Source organism: Salvelinus fontinalis, chromosome 13 (assembly GCF_029448725.1).
Source record: "Salvelinus fontinalis isolate EN_2023a chromosome 13, ASM2944872v1, whole genome shotgun sequence".
Taxonomy (NCBI): domain Eukaryota; kingdom Metazoa; phylum Chordata; class Actinopteri; order Salmoniformes; family Salmonidae; genus Salvelinus; species Salvelinus fontinalis.
Genome location: NC_074677.1, coordinates 12,223,987 through 12,245,904, shown reverse-complemented (window position 1 = coordinate 12,245,904; position 21,918 = coordinate 12,223,987). Strand labels below are relative to the sequence as shown.

Here is a 21,918-nt window from a genome sequence, read left to right as displayed (position 1 = left end):
TCATATGTATCCCTCTATCTCTTGAATATGTTTTGTTCAAACTTTTTTTTTATCACTGTTTTCCTATGCTTTCTCTCTTTTTCTTCTCCACGTCTCTCTCTTTGTCTCTTTCTTCTCTTTCAAATCCCTCCTCTCTTTCCCCTCTGCTCTACCCTTGGGCCATACCATAATAGATCTACAATAAGAATGTGATTGTGGATACCTTCCTGGGTCAGGTGACCCTGTCCAGTGACCCTAACGACCGGCAGGTGCAGCACACGCTCCACCTGCGCGACAAGGGCAATCGCCAAGACAACGACCTCCCAGGCACAGTCACCGTGCGCCTCATCACCTGCACCACGCTCATCAACATATGACGCCCCTTCCGTCGCCGCTCTTGCCATGGAATGTCTGAGTTACCTTTTACCTTGGTCATCATGACAACCCTTTGCCTCCCCCTCCCCTCCCCACTCCTAAACCGAGCATGGCAATTAACCTGTTAACCCTGGGATCTAGCTCCACCCGACCCGGGGTCCCCCTAAACATATACAGACACAGCTTGGTGTCTTTTTTTCTCTTTCTCTCTCTCGCACACACGTACACGCACACACACACACACACACACACACACAGAGGCCGTGTCTGAATAGCTGTACTTGCGTTCTAAAGAGTATGCGAAAATAGAAAGTTTCATAGTATTTGACAAACAGTATGCTTTAAAACTCAGGATGCCATATTGGTTTCATTTTTTCATCTAGTATAATTTGCTGCACACTATTGAGGAAGAGAAGCATAATTTCAGAACCACGTGTGATTGACAACAGCTGATGATAAGCTATTCATCAGATAAGAGGACGGGCTGTACCAAAACAAATGAATAGCAGGAACTAACTGATTAGATGACGCATTCTCAGTGTGGGTGAGTCTAGTACACTGATATGTTCCTTACTGCATACATATACTAAACAGTACGTTCTTAATAGTATGTAGCATGATTAGTACACAGTATTTCGTTTTAGTAAGTAGTAGACAAGACAGATTTCAGAAACAATCACACACTCCTATCTCTCTACATGCCTTCAACTCTCCCACACACACATACCTTTTAACATGCGCCTGCACTCCTAATACATCTCCCAGTGTCACTAAGGGCTAAGCATCGCCTTAAAGCTGAGTGGGTCTCTTTAGGACCCTGTGTCTTTTTAGGACCAGCCATATGTCGGGTTCGAGGGGGGTCATGGTATTGGGTGGTATACTGGGACCCCCTCTATCCATCCTATTCGCTGAGTGTTTTGTACTTTGTCTCTTGACTGATGTCGCAGCCCCATTGTAGTCCCAGAAAGACCATATTATCAGCCTTTACTGTTTCTTCCATCAATGACTGGGTGTCGTTTGGGAGGCAACATATAGTCCCCACAAAACAAGCCAACTACCAAGAAAGTGACGCCAAAAGCACCGATGACTGCTGGTGTTTATGTGAGTGCAGCCTTGCCTCCTCCCCCCTCCATCCCATCCATCCCCCTTTCCTCCTCCCACTCCCGTCCCCTCGGACTACGCTTCTACCGGTTGCCATGGACGATATCGAGTTTAGCATGGCTAAAAAAGACTGCCTGCATTGCGCATCCCCCATCCCCTTTACACACACACACACACACACACACACACACACACACACACACACACACACACACACACACACACACACACACACACACACACACACACACACACACACACACACACACACACACACACACACACACACACACACTCGTAGCTTAGCAACCGGAGCTTTTGATATGCCCCAGTGACTGTGGAGCTCCGCCTGCCATAATCAAGTGCTTTACGGGACCAAAGACAGATCAGGCTTTCCCTTCTCTCTCCCTCTCTTGCCGGCGCCAGTCGCCACTGTGCCACGTCAATCGGTCTTCACTATGGCAACGCCACTGCCTGACACTTCCTGAGTCCTGGGACTCCTGTCATGTGACCTGGGCTTTCGACTTGTGGGCCTTTGAATCATGTGACCCAAGAAACAGTAGCTGTTGTCCCTCTGTCTGCGTAAATCAGTTGTGTGTGTGTGTGGGGGGGAGTGTGGGTTGGGTGTGCATGTTTGCAAACATACATTCATACGTGTGTTATGTCTGTGCCTTTGGACACACCATGCACCTCGCTTAGTTCTGACGGGCTCACAGGCTTGGCTGGATTTAGGGATGAGTGGAAGAAGAGAGAGAGCGGAGGACGGAGAGAAGAGCGGGAGGAAATCCGTCTGTCGACTCCTGCCAAAAACAACCTGTGCCATAGCCTTGGTCCTGGCTCTGACTGTGTTGTGACTCTATACTGTTCCCGAAAGAAACACAGACATTTTGGATTAGCATCACTGTAAACTCAGTGCTATTTGAAATGGTCGTTTGAAAAGTGTGGCTTTTTGTCTTGCCAAGACAGAGAGAGACTATGTCTTCATACAGAACCATCACTGGTACAAACAGTTAGCATATCTTCTCATGTAGGTCATGTCGCGCTCTTTTGATCTGCTTTCCACAGGCTAATTATCTGGAACTTTGACAGTGGCAAGTGTTGGGGATACAAGCCCCATACGCTATGTCATCATGTTGAGTATCTTTTCAAAAGTGTGATATGATTGCAGAGACTTTTGTAGTGCAGGATCTGATAGTATGTCTGTGTACGTCTTTTAAAAAATAATTTATTGTTTACAGCATCGTCAAGAGGATCAGTTAAGAAACAACGACAGATCCTACATCAGTTGTGAATCATTCCCAAGACATTTCTTTTTTGAATGTAATGCGGAGAGCATCGACCAATCTCTCTGTCTATCAAACCATCAAGCCCTTTTACTTGTTTACTTGTGTTTTTTCCAGCGCCTTTTTTTCATTACTTGAACAACAATGCCATTTCTACATTTTTCAAAACTTGTATTGTCACATTTGTTTAATTATACTGAACAAAAATATAAACGCAAAATGCAATAATTTCAACGATTTTACCGAGTTACAGTTCATATAAGGAAATCAGTCAACTTAAATCATTGGAGGCTGGTGGGGGGAGCTTAGGAGGACGGACACATTGTAATGGCTGAAATGGAATGAATAAAATGGAGTCAAACATGTGGTTTCCATATGTTTGATGTGTTTGATACCGTTCCATTTATTCTACAGGAGCCCGTCCTCCTATATCTCCTCCCACCAGCCTCCACTAATTTAAATACATTAATTAGGCCCTAATCTATGGAGTTCACATCTTTGCAGGGGCGCAGCCATTGGTGTGCCTGGGAGGGCATAGGCCCGGCCCACCCACTTATGAGCTAGGCCAACCCACTGGGGAGCCCACAAAAGGGCTTTATTACAGACAGAAATACTCCTCAGTTTCATCAGCTGTCTGAGTGACTGGCCTCAGACGATCTCGCAGGTGAAGAAGCCAGATGTGGAGGTCCTGGGCTGGCGTGGTTACACGTGGTCTGTGGTTGTGTTGCAGGTTGGACGTACTGCCAAATTCTCTAAAATGATATTGGAGGAGGCTTATGGTTGAGAAATGAACATTAAATGGGGACATTTCTGCAGTCAACATATCAATTGTACGCTCCCTTAAAACTTGAGACATCTGTGGCATTGTGTTGTGTGACAAAACTTTACATTTTAGAGTGGCCTTTTATTGTCCCAAGCACAAGTTTCACCTGTGTAATGATCAGCTGTTTAATCAGCTTCTTGATATGCCACACCTGTCAAGTGGATGGATTATCTGGGCAAAGGAGAAATACTCACTAACAGGGATGTAATCAAAATTGTGCACACAATTTGAGAGAAAAATAATCTTTTTGTGCAAATGGAACATTTCTGGAAGGTTTTATTTCAGCTCATGAAACATGGGAGCAAAACTTTACATGTTACGTTTATATTTTTGTTCAGTGTAATTAATGTGTCTTAGTTTGTTTTTAATCATATGTCCATGTCCTTGTATTGTTCTTCTATTGTTACTATTCTATATTTCTTTCTTTCTTCAATGTGGGAAACAAACGGTATTGTAAGAATCAGCATGTTTACACTATTGCACATCATCAGAATCATATCAAGAGGTTTGAAATGGTCCCTTTACAGGTACTAATCAGTGACACCCACCATTCATGACAATATGCTTTTAGTATTAATGATCATTTGTAAGTTCAAATGACGAAAGCGCCATTTAAATGCTGTGTGACATATGTCCTTCTATTGTGTTGAGTTGCAGACTAAGGCAGATAGACTAGTGGTTAAAAAGAAAAAAATTGGGTAGAGGTATGATAGATGGTTTTCGCTAATGGTTTAATTAAATTTGACAGGTATAATACTTTATTACTTGTTATAAGCGCTATGAACCTTTTAGTTTATAATTTCTTGTTATAAGGCTTAAAATAGGTTATGTCTCTATGAAGGACATTTTCAAGTTAATCATATAGACTGTAATTTATTCAGGATAATTTTGAGATGATAATAACAAGACATTATAGATGCTTATGACAAGTCTTACAATGCATTATAACCATGTTATAAAGCCTGACGAGGCTGTATGGAAGTTGAATTTCTTATTGTTTCCCTCAAAGTTTGGCTTTATTGTTAGCAATCAATCAATAGATAATCAAGTGTAATGATATCACAATCAATTTCTTAACTCATGAAACTTAGTTTTAGGCTAAAAATATGCTTTCCCTCATGGGTGTGGGTGTGGTGTGCTCCTCTCTGTCTGATGAGGTCATTTCTGGGCAATATTTCTTCCATTTAGGGCAGGGGTGTCAAACTCATTCCACGGAGGGCCTAGTGTCTGCAGGTTTTTGGTTTTTCCTTTCAATAAAGCCCTAGACAACCAGGTGTGGGGAGTTCCTAACTAATTAGTGATGTTAATTCATCAATCAAGTACAAGGGAAGAGCGAAAACCCGCAGACACTCGGCCCCCGTGGAATGAGTTTGACACCTGTGATTTAGGGGATGCTTTTTGACTCAAGATCACCCCTAGAGGTCAATGTTCTGTACAGCCTCTTTAAGTAATGTGTTACAGAGAGTCTAATGCTATGACGGTATATCATGGTAGAGAGAGGTAGAGGTAACAGTGATAGAGTGCCATAGAGCGGATGCAGGTGTGGCAGGGTTAAAAGACGTTGTGCCAAGCCAAGTAGATTAGTCTTTCATGGTAGGGGAAGGAGAGGTCTTCGTGCCAAAGGGGTAATGGTTAGTTGGCTGTTGCCACGATGTGGCAACGTGTGCCCATTCAGCCAGACTGGCACTCGGTTCTCCTCGAATCAGGGGCACCAGTGGTGGGCAAGTTGGCAGCAGCAGCCATTTTGGTTATTTATAAAACTCAGTTTCACAACATTGTTGTGCCCCCCACATACAAACAATGTCTGAAGTTGGCTAATTAACCCAAGTCCCTATAATCAGCTAATGCCGTATTGCAAGTTCTGTTCTGACCATATCTGAACCATTATAGGCCCCAGGACCAAGGGGTTGTATCACATAGGGTAGACCATTGCTGGTCTTTTTAACTAATGTGAAGTATGTGCCACATATGTGCCAAAATAGATCTGAGGAAAAAGACTGTTGTACTGTAGAGATGTGTTTTGTTGGTTAGAGTTCTACTGTTTATGAACTTTGTTTGCTACATTGGTGGACGTACATGTAGCTAGTTAAACATTGTGAGAATTGTCAGACCTTTTACGTTCCAATATGCTTTCTTTTGTGTCTTTGACAAAAACGTGTGATATTTGTGATCTCATTGCATTCTTATCATTTGCCAAAAGCAACAGTCACTCAAGGTACAATTGGTTTACCCTGGGTGGGCGGAGTGTCAATTCACTGATCTGGTTGCCTGGTTAGCATTGTTGTATGGGTTTTCTTGCACTGTATATATTTTCTGATGGCCCATGCCAAATGTTTTAAGTACAAAAAACACATCAGAACATTCAGAAGTTTGTCCAGTTTTATATCAAGCCAATAACACCAACGCATGTAGCTAACGACTTCAAATCAGCTCGCACAGTTTGATTTTCAAAGATAATATCTTTTTTATTCAAAGTGTTGTAAACATTGTTACTACTTTGATGCAGCTTATGTTGCATACTTGCATGTATTTTACAGATTCTGAACATTTGAATTCAGCATTCTAAACATTATGTACTGTATATGAAAGTGGCAGCAACCAAAGTGTTTGTCCACTACTGTGACAGATGTAGATATATTGTGACGAACACGAACACCCTATCACCGAACCCAATAACAATATCCCTATTGGAAGAGATTGTTAGGCACATGTTAAGGATAGGATCATTACACTACTTCTTCCATTTCAGAAAACATGTCCCCGCGCTGCACTATCACAAGGTCTGCGTCTTACAGGACAACGTTTCGAAGGCCACGAGCACTATCCCATTTCTGACACCAGTTTGATAAACGTGGAAGTAGTGCTAAGTCCCTAGCGGGCTGTAAACTCTGTAAACTCTGAGATTAAAGACAAGCACCCTATCCACAATCACAATAGGGATATCCCAGTTGGGAGGGATTGTACAATATATTCCAGACATTTATTTCAGAGGTAAGAGGATAATAGTTGACAGACATTTGAGGCAATATTCCGTGAGAATACGTGTAAGATGGATACTTATCTAGTTACGTTTTAAACTAACGTTTCATTATTGTTGGACATGGACAACATGAAAAATGTGAGGAATACCGAAAACGTATGATTGCAGAGAGTCTGTGTGTTAACGATTTATTTTGATTTTGTGTTTTTATTAAAGCCTGTGTAATGGCAAAACAGTACTTTATATGTTTCAGTTGAACACATAGGTCAACATGGTGCAATGATTTACATAGGTTAGCTCGTTTAGTTAGCCTTGGAGCTGCCTTGAGCTCGTTTGCCTGCATACTGCTGCATGTTAAGGACATTGGTCATGAAACTTCATTAACGGTTATGCCAGGTGTTACATCATCTTTACGATAGCATAATGTATACTGTATGACATTGCTGACTTAAATTTTCCAAGACAAGTAACACCTGTGTTCTTATCATTGGCGGCCATGTTTTCCAAAATGGAGTCTGATGCGTTTGACGAATGAGCTTGTGATTCTCTTGTACTTTTCTGCCAATGTGTATTAATTTGAGACTAGAATATACTGCATGGTGAAACTTATAGAAGATAATATTGTCTTTATAACAAGTGTCTTTTATTATCAATATTTTATACTCTTGCTAATTTTATATATCCACTTAACCTTGTGTTCTCTACGCTTATATGTTTACTAATAGCTAGACATCGAAAGGCTGGATCTTATGTACTGTATGCTTGTCTGTGTGTCTTTTTTTGTTACCGTATGCATTTGTTCGATTTGATTCTCAGTTACACTGTGGTTATTTTACAGTTATGATCTGGAAGTTATTTATTTTCATTTTGTATTTTATGTCAACTTGTGGCATGACTTTCAAATAAAAGATGAAACCTTATTGCTTTTCAATTTGATCTGTCAGAAATGTCTGCCAATGTGTGGTCCAGGTTTGGGGTCAATTCCATTTTAATTCAGTCAATTCAGGAAGTAAAAGTAATTCAGTTTACTTCCTAAATGGAATTGACCCCAACCCTGGTGTAGTCACATGTGTCTCGTTATACAGTTACACTCCCCTCTGTATTTATTTGAACAGTGAAGCTATCACTCATCATTATACATGATTAATGAATGATCATCCATAATCATGGTAGTATCCAATTTAATTTAGAACTGTTCAGAAACACCTTGTATTCTAATTTACAATAAAAGTGACACAATACATTATTCACCAATCAGTTCCTGTTGGGCAAAACATTAACCAAAACACAACCAAAACAAACTGTAAATGCATCCAATATGTTTGTAGAGTCACAAGCTTGATGTATTCATTGTGTGCTAGGAATATAGGACCAAATACTAAACTTTTGACTACTTTAATACTATAAGTGAATTTGTCCAAATACATATGAAGAAAAAAACGTATTCAATTGGAAGGACTATAATATAATAATAATATTAGATACATAAAGTGCTTTTATTTCTAAACGGTAAAACAGATACGTATGAAATACCCTCAAATAAAAGGTGACATTCTGCATTGTCGCCTCATTTGATGTCAAATCCAAAGTGCTGGACTATAGAGCCAAATGTACAAATGTTAGCTTCACTGTCCTATATACAGAGGGGAGTGTACTAGTTACATAAACATTTCGCTGCACCTGCTACACCATCTGCTAAACTTTGTACGCGATCAATACATTTTGATTTGACTTTAGTTAAGCTGCTGTTTTAGAACAAAACCTTCAGTCTTCACATGGCATCATCACTTGCCACATACACATAGTCCCCAAACGTACCCTATTCATAGGCCTGGTGGAATTACACAACTGTGTTAACCCTCCTCCTCATGCATAAATATTACAGTACAATATTTACATTTTTTTGTGGGACAGTAGGTGCAGGCCCTGATCAGTCCGGCACCACCTGCCACCCCATGACCTCTCAGTCCCCCTCCCCCTTCCTCCCTCCCCCTCCAAGTGGCTGGTCACTGTGGCTGTGAGGCGCACGTAGTCTGCCTCCCTGCTAATAGGGATCAGCGGACTGACTGAATGATGAATGAGAGATCGAGAGAGAGAGACTGTAGTCACTCCTCTACTGGACGCCAGGCAGCAACAGGTACCTTGGAGAGAAAGAAAGAAGAAGAGGAGGGGCAGAGCATGTGAGAGAGAGAGAGGACAAAAAGGGACAGAGACTGCAGCAAGTGGAAAGAGTGAGAGAGAGATTTTCTTTTGTTCATCCTGCTTCTTTACACCTTTCCGTCGATTCACCTGCTACCTGGCTGTTACCAGTTACCTGGACTTACCAGAGTGGAAGAGCGAGGGACAAGGAAAGAGGGAAAAAGCGAGGAGACAGGAGAACCCGAGTGTCTTGAGTGGTAAGTAAGGAAGTAAATAAAGTAAAGAAAAGCGGTTGGTTGGTCAGGGCTGAGGGCTTAGCTGGCCCAGGGCTCAGTGTTGCTGCCTCTCCTCAGGCATTAGTTACCCAAAGCCTCTTACGGCTCACTCAGCGCTCACAGCCAGCTCACCCCCACTGCATGCTCCCTTCGTGCCAGGCCTCAAAGGGGAGCATTTATAATCTCACTTAAAGAAACAGAACGTGACTCTTTCTGTGTGTGTGTACCTTCAGGTTTGTGTGTGTGTTTATTGCCAGAATGTGTATTTAAGTGGATCTGTACCTTTTTTGAATAAACCAAGTCGGTGATGTGATTAAATGAACTTAGTAAAGTACAACCTGAAATGATCGTGAGTGAGAATGGGAAAGTGAAAAGGTGCATGAAGTCGGCGCCTAAAGTATCAAAGTTCTAGATTTCCACGTGAAAATCATTTTTAAGGAGGACATCTGGCATTGATCAGAGAATATTGGTGTTCACAGGGTGCTTGGAAGTCTTTTATGGCCTGGTCTTGATATTGTCATCAAAGAAGCTGTTTTTCTGGATTGGTTATTAGTCCGCCTACATGACTCTTCAGCCTCCCAGGTCACCGTCTGTGGGTTTACTTCCTGGCCTGGGTCATAGTGAGTGTAGTTGGTGAGATGGAATAATAGCTCAGGCAATGGAGGCCATGCTCAGGCTGTTATCCCCTTCCTATCTGGGTCGTATTCACTAGGAACCAAACAGAAGCAAACGGGCCTAAATAATTGTTTTCTTTTTCCGTTGCAAACGTTTTGATGCGGTGTGCACTAATGAATATGACCCTACACTCGCCTCAACTGTTCCTGGGTCATAGTGACTCTACTTGGGTAGAAGTTTCTTCCCAGATCAGAGAACTGGAAGACTACTAACCAAACTGAAGTGTAGTTTAGATTCAGCTGAAATGGCTGAATGATAATGATGATAATATTTGTATTTTAGTGGCTTCATTGAATTAGCCCACATTGTTCAGTGAAACTGCTGGACATAATAACTAGCTAGCCATTTCAAGAGTTGTTTCAAAGTCACAGTCATGTACTACCTTGGTCCTAAACCTGTTGAGGAAGGATCATGTTAACAATCTTAAGAATTATGTTTTGAATCATTATGAGCTTCTGAACATTTGACAAAACTACCCAGGTCACAAACAAACTTGGATGTCTTTCTCAGGACTGTTGATGTTGATCCAAATAATATGGCCAATTTTGTACTTGCTGGGTAGGGGGTTGAGGATCATCTGAAACATCTGCTCCTCTACTTCATATAGTGTACATAGATTTGACACACACACACACACACACACACACACACACACACACACACACACACACACACACACACACACACGGAGAGAGATCCATACAGTACATACTGTTGGACTAAAGTGTGGACTCTAATGCCAAAAGGCTCAACAGCTAATCTGAGAGTACAGTATGTTGTGTTCATATCCTATAATGCTGCTCTCAGAGGCCACTCGGTATATACAGTATGTCAATAATGAGTCACAGCTATTATAAAACAGCTATTTTGAAACAGAGGCTGCCGTAAGTTTTTGAAACAGCTAGTTTGTTCTTAGGTCCATAAAGATTCAGCAGTTTCACTGAACAATGTGGGCTAAACCAACAAAGCCACATTTGTTCCACTTAGTCATAATCATTCAGCTATTTCAACTGGATCCCAGTTTGGTTAGTTTTCCTGTCCTCTGATATGGGAAGGACTAGAGTCACTGGGTATGACCAAAATTTGTTTTAGAGCTAGGTTAGAACAAAAGCCTGCGTAACCATATACAATACACCCATATAGTTCTCCAGAACCAGGGCTGGTGTCCATTGTGTTAACAAATATGTCAAAAAGACTATCCAGCCTCCAAGAGAAATAGATTACGCTCCTACCATGTTGCTGATGGCTACTGAATACTTTCAGATCGGCAAAGGTAGAGGCTAGGCCAGTATCGGTGCATTGACTGAGATTTTATTTCATATAACTGACATGACCAAAACAAATTGGGAATATTGTCGATTTGTGCAAAAGGAGGTTTGTAAACAAATGCTGCTACAATTGTGACTGACTATACAGTAGTTTTGTTAATGTTTCTGCTTTTAGCATAGAAAAAATGATGCCATATACTGTAAGTATTAGGGACTGTATTCACAAAGCATCTCAGAGTAAGGGTTTAGATAATTAGTTTTATTGATCAACACTCCTATTCTGATGTGCTTTGTGGATACGGGCAGTGGTGTAAAGTAGTTTTTTGTGATATCTATGCTTTACTATTTATATATTTGACCATTTTTACTTTTACTTCACTACATTCCTAAAGAAAATTATGTACTTTTTACTCCATACATTTTTCTTGACACCCAAAATTACTCGTTACATTTTGAATGCTTAGCAGGACAAGAAAATGGTCCTTTTCACGCACTAATCAAGAGAAGATCCCTACTGCCTCTTATCTGGCGGACTCACGAAACACAAATAATTTGTTTGTATATTATGTCTGAGTGTTGGAGCATGCCCCTGGCTATCCGTAAATTTTTAAAACAAGAAAATTGTGCTATCTGGTTTGCTTAATATAAGGAATGTGAAATTATTTTACTTTTACTTTTTACTTTTGATATTAAAGTATAGTTTAATAATTGCATTTACTTTTGATACTTAAGTATATAAATACCAAATACTTTTAGACTTTTACTCAAGTAGTATTTTACTGGGTGACTTTCACATTTTCTTGAGTCATTTTCTATGAAGGTATCTTTACTCAAGTATGACAATTGGGTACCTTTTCCACCACCGGATACGGGCCCTGATCCTAGATCAGCACTCCTACTCTGTGACGCTTCATGAATATGGGTCCAAAGAGGAAAGGAAGTGCCTTTTGACACCCAGCAGCTGTCTTTCTGCCTGACCCTGTAGTTGGGAAGGGTGAGAGCCTTACATTTGGGCCCTGCTGGAATGGGTTGCCAGATTGGCCCCCTGTGGTGCTAGATAAGAGGCTCTGATTTAGCATGAGTGTGGTGTGATCAGCAGTACTACCATCCAGATGGACTATAAAGCTGTTGATACAGAGTCAAAGGGCCACTATACAGTCTCCTCCATATGTATTCCGACAATGAATCATACACATTTTTGGGGGGCTCTATACTCTAGCATTTTAGATAGAATGTGTCATATTAGGCGACACTTCAGAATGTCACCTTTTATTTTAGGGTATTTTCATACATATCTGTTTCACCATTTAGAAATGAAAGCACTTTATGTATCTCGTTCCCCCATTTGAAGAAGTCATAAGTATTTTGACATATTCACTTATAGTGTATTAAAGTAGTCAAAGTTAAATATTGGTCCCATATTCCTTGCATTCAATGACTAAATCAAGCTCGTGATTCATGATTTTTGTTAATCATGGCATTATCAGGATTAATTTAGAAGTGTTCAGAAACATCTTATTACTCCAGTCATCATTCACCATTCAGTTACTATCGGGCAAAACATAACCCAAAAACAACCAAAACAAACTGCAAATGCGTCCAACAAGTTTGTAGAGTCACAACATTGAGAAGTTATTACGTGCAAGAAATATGGGACCAAAACAAAACTTTTTAAGTGCTTTCATTGCTAAACAGTAAAACAGATATGCATGAAGAAAAAAATGACATTCTGTACTGTCGCTTCATATGAAACATTTGATCTCAAATCCAAAATGCTGGAGTATAGAGACTAATTTAAAGGGTTAGCTTCACTGTCCAAATGTATATGGAGGCGAGTGTATCTAATCCTTTATTTGGATCTGATATTTTGAAATCCTCTCAAACAAATCAAACAAATCAACCCCCAGACGTCTTACCCCCTCCTCTCTTCTTCCCCTCCTCCCCTATTTTCCTCCTTCCCTCATTTACCTGACTACATGACCAGCTGAGCCACATGGGTAAAGCATGATGCTGCACTTAACCCAGCTGTGACTCTAGTCTGGACACTAATATCAAGTGTAAAGATGTCCAATGAAATGGTGGCACATGTGAGGATAAATATTTATTGATTTACTATTGGGCAAAACATAACCCAAAAGATGTTAGCTTTACTGTCCAATTACATATAGATGGGAGTGTATGTAATCCTTTTTATGGATCTGCTACGTTTTGCATGTTGTTTTGCAATTAAATATTTGAGTTGCATTCAATGTAGCTGTATTCAAAGCACAGCAGATCCGTACAGTATATCATTAAACCCAATGTTAATCTACTTATTCGGCAGCAAATGGGAGGAGTCGCTGGTAAACTGTACCATATGTTCCTTATGTGACAACCCTCTCCTGTCACATGTAGGGAGGATGTTTCTGAGATCTGAGGGAAACAGATAGTTAGCAATATGTTGATGGCCTAGCCTTCAGCGTAGGCTACAGAGTTATGCCATATTGCTTTCCCCTATCAAGTCCTTCATGAGCAGTAGACATGAAAAGCGGTAGGACCTAGGGGAAGGAGCTAGGTACAGAAATGGATCCAGGCCATGCCCCCTGTGTCCTGCTGTATGTAGCCTATGGAGACAAAATGGCTACTGTTATTATGGATGTAAACAAAGTCTTTGATCCAAAGGCAGCCCAATGAGATCTGCCGTCAGGGAGGATATGATTCAGCAGCCAATATTAAATTACGGTTTGTATAAGCACAGAGATTAGCCCCAGGAATCTAAATAAGCCCTTAAAGGGACGTTTCACAATTTATCAACTTTGTATTCATCATCTCCAGCACCAGCTGGATGAAATGGTGTCCCGTATGAGGAGAAGTATTTAGCCTCCACACGGTGCTCTGTGTGAGGATCATTATTTGCACTGATATTACACAAAAGCAAGATGAGACATTCTTATATATACAGTGCATTCGGAAAAGTATTCAGACCTCTTGACTTTTTCCACATTTTGTTACGTTACAGCTTTATTCTAAAATTGATTAAATCCTTTTTTCAGGTCTCTCCAGAGATGTTCGATCGGGCTCTGGCTGGGCCACTCAGGGACATTCAGAGACTTGTCCCAAAGCCACTCCTGCGTTGTCTTGGCTGTGTGCTTAGGGTCATTGTTCTGTTGGAAGGTGAACCTTCTCTCTGTACTTTGCTCCGTTCATCTTTCCCTCGATCCTGACTAGTCTCCCAGTCCCTGCCGCTGAAAAACATCCCCACAGCATGATGCTGCCACCATCATGCTTCACCGTAGGGATGGTGCCAGGTTTCCTCCAGATGTGACGCTTGGCATTCAGGCCAAAGAATTCAATCTTGGTTTCATCAGGCCAGAGAATCTTGTTTCTCATGGTCTGAGAATCTTTATGTGCCTTTTGGCAAACTCCAAGCGGGCTGTCATGTGCCTTTTACTGAGGAGTGGCTTCCGTCTGGCCTCTCTACCATAAAGGCCTGATTGGTGGAGTGCTGCAGAGATGGTTGTCCTTCTGGAAAGTTCTCTCCTCTCCACAGAGGAACTCTAGAGCTCTGTCAGATTGACCATTGGGTTCTTGGTCACCTCCCTGACCAAAGCCCTTCTCCCCCGATTGCTCAGCTCTAGGAAGAGTCTTGGTGGTTCTAAACTTCTTCCATTTAAGAATGATGGAGACCACTGTGTTCTTGGGGACCTTCAATGCTGCAAAAAAACATTGGTACAATTCCCCAGATTTGTGCCTCGACACAATCCTGTCTCCGAGCTCTACAGATAATTCCTTTGACCTCATGGCTTGGTTTTTGCTCTGACATGCACTGTCAACTGTCTGCCCTTATATACATTTACATTTACATTTAAGTCATTTAGCAGACGCTCTTATCCAGAGCGACTTACAAATTGGTGCATTCACCTTATGATATTCAGTGGAACAACCACTTTACAATAGTGCATCTAACTCTTTTAAGGGGGGGGGTTAGAAGGATTACTTTATCCTATCCTAGGTATTCCTTAAAGAGGTGGGGTTTCAGGTGTCTCCGGAAGGTGGTGATTGACTCCGCTGACCTGGCGTCGTGAGGGAGTTTGTTCCACCATTGGGGTGCCAGAGCAGCGAACAGTTTTGACTGGGCTGAGCGGGAACTGTACTTCCTCAGAGGTAGGGAGGCGAGCAGGCCAAAGGTGGATGAACGCAGTGCCCTTGTTTGGGTGTAGGGCCTGATCAGAGCCTGAAGGTACGGAGGTGCCGTTCCCCTCACAGCTCCGTAGGCAAGCACCATGGTCTTGTAGCGGATGCGAGCTTCAACTGGAAGCCAGTGGAGAGAGCGGAGGAGCGGGGTGACGTGAGAGAACATATATAGACATATAGACAGGTATGTGCCTTTCCAAATCATGTCCAATCAATTGAATTTACCACAGGTGGGCTCCAAGTTGTAGAAAAATCTCAAGGATGATTAATGGAAAAAGGATGCACCTGAGCTCAGTTTTGAGTCTCATAGCAAAGGGTCTGAATACTTATGTAAATAAAGTATTTCTGTTTTTTTATTTTTAATAAATTAGCAAAACCTTTAAAAACGTGTTTTCACTTTGTCATTATAAGGTATTGTGTGTAGATTGCTGATTGGAAAAAAATATATTAATAAAAAAATATGACTTACTTAACAAAATGTGGAAAAAGTCAAGGGGTCTGAATACTTTACGAAGGCACTGTAAGTACCTGTATAGGTCATTTTGGGGCGGCAGGTAGCCTAGTGGTTCGAGTGTTGGGCCAGTAACCGAAGCATGCTAGATCGAATCCCCGAGCTGACAAGGTAAAAATCTGTCGTTATGCACCTGAACAAGGCAGTTAACCCAACACGGTTCCTAGGCCGTCATTGTAAACAAGAATTTGTTCTTAACTGACTTGCCTAGTTAAATAAAGGTTAAAAAATAAATGGTAATTACAATTAAATGAATGGTGCCTTATGGCACAGTTGCTTCAGTTGCTTTTGTGTAACCCATACATTTTTAAGGAGTTTCATTATGCGTTGCATAGATAGACCCCCTCCCCTCGCTCTCGCTCTCCTCATTTTCTCTTGTGCAGCTGGCTATGATCATTGTGGGCAAGTTATTTTGTAGTGTTCTCCCTAGCAGCAGCTGACAATGGGAATAACATGCCCAGAATACCCATGGTCCAAAGTCAAAGCGTCTTAGACTATGAATGCTCATTTATGATCAGGGCCTGTAAACGTCTCAGAGTAGGAGCGCTGACCTCAGTTTAGCCTTTTAGATAATGATGAATAATATTATATGGACACATACTAGATCAGCACTCTGAGATGCTTTGTGGATAAGGCCCCAGGTCCATATAACAATTTTGATTCTGATCTAAAAGGCTAAATTGATCCTAGATGAGAACTCCTACTCTGAGATGCTTTATGAATACTGGCCCACAGCTACTGTACTTTAATCATGTCAATGTGTCTCTAGCCTGGTTCCAGATCTGGTTGCAGATCAGTTTTACATGCCAATGCACATAGGAGTTGGCTATACAGCACAAACGGATCTTAGACCAGGCTAATGTGTCTCTAAATTGAATATCAAAGTAAACACTTGCATTCTGCTGCCTCATATTTATTGTGATTGTTTGAAATATATTTTTGGACAATCCACTGCAGATTGGTGTATTCGTTGATTATTTCTTAGTGGGTGTATTATTCCTACTTTGTCAGAGCCATAATAACTACAACTGGAGAAAGTTTGTACTTCTACTAGGGTCTTGAAAGGTTAGACAGAGACTTTGTTGTGTGTGTGTGCGCATGTGTGATAGTCAGTAACGGGGGAGCTAACTGTAGTCATGGAGATTTTAAATAAGACAGCCTGATCAAACTCTCTCAGCCAGAGCTTCATTTCATTAGACAGTTTACTTGTGGATTACAATGGTGGTGTGTGTTTGTTGGTTTATTGTGTGTGACGTATGTATGTGTGAGATCAGGGAACTGTCTTCATTCCAATTCTCTCCCCTTCTCCATGACGTGCACTTGGTCACACATGGATTTAAAGTTCAAAGGTGGAAGATATATATCCCTCTAGCCCATGGAGGCAACAATACATTGCTTTTAAATCCATGATTAGGAGTGAACGAGTGCACATTTAAGAGAAGGGAAGTGAATCGGACAAGAGCACAGGTCAAAAAGCCCCTGTGCAATGGATGATCAGTCCAGAAGACATCTGCAAAAGTCACAGTCTGAAATGGCACCCTATTCTCTATATAATGCACTACCTTATGGGCTCGGGCCAAAGGTAATGCACTATATGGGGAATAGGGTGCCATGCCATTTCGGATATAGCCACACTACACATTAGATCCAATGACAACTGCTTTGGGGGACATTCTGATTTACAGTAATGCCTTTAATCTTGCAAAGTAATGGAGACTCTGACAACAAGCTTATGTGTGTATCCTCACTCTCCGGGGGTAGAAAGGTTTATCATTTTATGCACATTACTTCCACTTGATTAAAGTGGGATTCCTCTAGGCTCAGACAGTGAGGTCTGGTCCACCAGTCACCAATGGACTCAGCTTCAAGCCATCTGTCCAGCGAGAACCACGGTATAGAGAGAACCCCTGTGGTGAATCTTTACCATTAGTAAGACTGTGGCAGATGTTGGTCTAGTGGTCAACACAGCCGCTGCATATGCCCCCCAGCAGTGGTAGTTTGAATCCCTGTTGGGCCAGTTTCTGAGTGTGTAAATATGTATGTTTGATATGTTCTGTATGTCTAATAGGACTTGTCTCTATTCCAGGAGCCTCACATGGTGACTTCTAATGTCCTGGAATAAACCGGAAGCTGAACCATGGTCATTCTGCAACAGGTAGAATACCTTATTTCTCACTTGTTCTCTCTCTCAAACATACACTCACACACACAAACACACACCCACCCTGTGGACGACCTTTGCAAGTGAGACACAATTTAAATGCTAATAAGATAGGGGCTATGGTGTGTTATCAGCTGGCCCACCAGAGGACACAGTGACACGTAGCATGAGATAACATGCACCCTCATTCTCCGATCATCACCCCCCCGTCACACTATCAATATATTTTCATCTGGGCCCATGGTTCTGGAGAAGGTTAGTCAGGCAGGCTTTGTGGGGCTTTTTTAAAAACCCACTTTATCTGGGTTTTTAAAGGGATAGTTCATTGATTACATTTTTGGGGTTTGGAGTGGGTAGTTTAACAAAAATAAAGTGTGAATTGCAGTCACTTCTTGTCCATAGACTGATTTCAAGGTAAGGAAACAAATGTATAAATATGTCAAATCTGTAAACTATCCCTTTAAGGAGTACCTCAATGTCAAGAGACTAGTCATGAATCATGCGTTTCATTCCATCAGCAAGGCATCTGTGTTGTCAGACTAGTAAAGCCTCTGTAATGCCCGAGTCTAGACAGGGAGGGATAGTGACATGGACGTTTCACCTCAACCTGGATTAGAAATGGATACTTTTTTCTTGCTGATGTTTTTGAGTGCTAACTGCATCCTTTTCTAGCAAAGCTGGTACCTGGGTTTTGGGTTGTCAAAATCATTCTTATTGCACTTCAATGCACATTTGGTTTAATTTACTCAATGAAACAATGTTTACAATGTTCGAAAAGAAAGTCGACTCCATATAAACATGTTTTTGTGAAGAGCAAAACTCATATTTTTTACTTATTTTGGAAAATGAATGGTGCTTTTTTTGATTCGTTCAGTCCTAAATATGTTGTTGTTGTCCGGTTTATTGCGTATATATGTGGTTAGGTGGTTTGTGAGAGATGGAATAACAGCACGGTCAAAGTGTTTCCAGCGTGTTACAACAAAACAAAAACAACATGGCAGCTTAACACTGGGAAGTGACAAAGCCCATTCTCTGGCTGGGCTGACTTCCTGAATCTCACCTTGATTGACAGCAAGGATTTCCAATAGGCTCCTCCCCTGAGCCCTCTTATAAGGTTCTGTTTATCTGTTTACTTTGACTCCCCAACATTGAAGTAATTACTGATTTTGGCAAGGCAGGTTTATAAAGTGGCGTAGGCCTTGCTTTCACCGGTCATCATTTAGAGTAGTGATAACAAGGACAGAAGAAGGGAATGATGCATTTTCTAAATATTCAAACCTTCTTGAAACAGCACCACCTCCTCCTAGCAACAAGTGACAAGTTACATCACTTCCTATAAAGTCCGCAGTTGGACGAGGCTAAGCCTACATCAACCTAATTCCCCTTATTGGATGGACTGGCAGTCTTCAAAGTAGCCAACTTATTTCATGCATATCAATATGTGACTTTTTTATATCGATTGAACCTCTAATTTTTTATTGTTTTAGGAAGTGCACAGAAAATAGTTTTAATGTAATAAAAATACAATTGTGTCAGAAGGAATTATGAAGTGTATTGATTGTGAATTTTGCTCCACTAGTAGAATTAACATGACCTTAGACCAGACTGTAGGCAGAGTGAGATTTTATTGTATTACTATTGTGTTTGAGAAAGAAGACGAGTAGGCGGCCAGTACGTTGCAATAAACTTTAGTGAACTATTAACAGAATATATTTTACAAAGAATACATATAGGAGCAGTCAGCATAGCACATCAGGACGCACAACTGCAACGAGTTTCGACTATTAGAGTTATCCTCAGGCAGCTGCAATTTAGGGGCCTACCTTCCTAGTGCCCTCATTACTATTGTTGCAAAGTAATTTAAACACATTCCTGCCAAGTCTGTACTTCAGCAAACACAAATAAAGCTGGTTTGAAATGCATTTTCAATTTGCAAGTATATTGATGGCAGGGCCAGGGTGTAACGTGAGTCTTAAAAAATAAGCACATCCCGTCCTGGACCTAATGGACAATATATTGAAATCATGTGCTTAACATATTGGAATGGCAAATGTAATGTATTCAACTAGTAAGAAAATGGTAACACTTCATTTTAAGGGGTCCTTATTACAGTGTAATTACATGTGTAATTACACTAACAAGCATTGTCGTTAATTGTAATAACTCATAGTTAGACTGTAATAACATGTAACCGGTGGTAAATGCAGTCTGTAATTACAGAGGTGTAACAACAAATGTTTGTTACCATGCTTCTTAAAAACGTGCAAGCTTCCACTAAATTCACCAGTTTAGTGTTTTGGTTCTTCTCAGCACATCCAATTCAATACAAACTATCACAAGGTTGTAATCTCTTGTGGACAGATGCCCTGGGTGTCCCGAGATTACATAGGCTCTAATGAGTAGGTAGTCATTTTAAATAAGAATTTGTTCTTAATTAACAACTTCTTAGGGCTAGGCCCCTTTTTTCTCCATTTCTGCCTGAATGACGTGCCCAAAGTAAACTGTGTGTTGCTCAGGCCCTGAAGCCAGGATATGCATATAATTGGTACAATTGGAAAGAAACACTTTGAAGTTTGTATAAATGTTTAAATAGTGCAGGAGAATATAACACAATAGATATTGTAAGAGAAAATGCAAAGAAAAACCAACCAGAATTGTTTTTGAGAGACCATCCTCTTAGAAAATCTAGTAAAATGTCATAATGAAAATTAGCTCCCTGTGTGCAATTCCTTTGGCTTCCACGGGGTGTCAACAGTCTATGTTCAAGGTTTCAGGTTTGTAACTTCAAAAACGAATAAGAATTATCAGTTTTAGTACAGGGACAGTCTTGGAAATTCGTGTTTGCGCGCGCAATGAAGACAGGACGCATCTGCTAAAATCAGTTTCCTACTTTTTTCTGTAAGAAATATTATAGTTTGATTACATTTTAGGGTACCTGAGGAGTAAATAGAAACATATTTTGACTTGTTGAAACAAAGTTAAGGGGTAGATTTTCGGATTCCTTTTTCTGCATGTTGTATGAGTGGATTACTCAAATCAATGGCACCAACTAAATAGACTTTTTGGGACATATAGAAGTATTTTATCTAACAAAACGACACTACGTGTTATAGCTGGGACCCTTTGGATGACAAATTAGAGGAAGATTTTCAAAAAATAAGTGAATATTTAATTGTTATTTGTGAATGTGTGAAACCTGTGACGGTGGAAAAATATTTTGATGTGGGGGGGCTGTCCTCAAACAATCGCATGGCATGTTTTCGCTGTAATAGCTACTGTAAAGCAGTTAGATTAACAATAATGTAAGCTTTCAGAGGATATAAGACACTTATATGTACCGAAATGTTTAATATCCATAATTTTTATGATTATTTATTTGAATTGCGCGCCCTCCAGTTTCACCGGAAGTTGTCCCGCTAGCGGGACGCCTAGTCCAAACGGGAACTGACTTGCCTAGTTAAATAAAAAATATGTAATAATAATCATTACCTACCTATGAATGCGCACTTCAAAATGTTCACTTAAAGTTGTTGCTAGCACTTGCCCTCAAAAAGTGTACCATCTGGGTTGAGTTTACTAAAACAGATCAAATGTAATTCAACCTCACTGATTAGGGTCTTCCATACAAGTGTCATCTTCAAGTGGGTGTCATCCTCAAGTGGGAGGATAAACAAAGAACACCACAGAGTACATGTACAATTTGCATAAATTGTAAAAACTTAATTACTAGGTGTTACACAGGATTAAATTTGTTAAAATCAAGTGTATCTTGAGAGGTACTTACCTGTCGTTAATGTGTACTTAGATAGTACATTACCCATCCTGACAACCTGACCCTAATTGCAAAACTTCTGAAAGCACCATCCAAGTGAGAGACAAAAACACACTAGTACACTACAGAGTACATGTAATATCTGCATAAGTACAATGTAATTACTAGGTGTTACACAGGATTAAGCTAGTTAAAATTAAGTGTACCTTGAGGCGTACTTAATTGTAATTGTAATTGTGTACCTATAAAGTATGTTACCCATCCTGACAATCTGATCATCAGCTAACAAATGTGCCATCTGAGAAAATAAACACACTAATACACCACAGAGTACATATCTGTAATATCTGCATTAGTACAAGGTCGGCGCGCGCCAGTTGTAACACAGGATTTTGCTATTTAA

The 21,918-nt window shown here is 40.7% G+C and overlaps 2 protein-coding genes across 7 annotated transcripts in view; both read left to right on the top strand.

Moving 5' to 3' along the window:
• Window positions 1-7,461, top strand: part of LOC129868086 (calpain-5-like) — a 69,764-nt gene extending 62,303 nt beyond the window's left edge. For all 6 annotated transcript variants that reach the window (XM_055941714.1, XM_055941712.1, XM_055941713.1 and 3 more), the window contains one exon: window positions 174-7,461. In XM_055941714.1, coding sequence (XP_055797689.1) covers window positions 174-356 — 183 coding nt within the window. In that variant the 3' untranslated portion in view covers window positions 357-7,461. The remainder of the gene's footprint in view (window positions 1-173) is intronic.
• Window positions 7,462-17,667: 10,206 nt separating this feature from the next.
• The window catches only part of LOC129868099 (unconventional myosin-VIIa-like), a 67,437-nt gene continuing 63,186 nt past the window's right edge, over window positions 17,668-21,918 (top strand). The window contains exon 1 of the mRNA XM_055941736.1: window positions 17,668-17,737. Within this exon, the coding sequence (XP_055797711.1) occupies window positions 17,720-17,737 (18 nt within the window). The 5' untranslated portion in view covers window positions 17,668-17,719. The remainder of the gene's footprint in view (window positions 17,738-21,918) is intronic.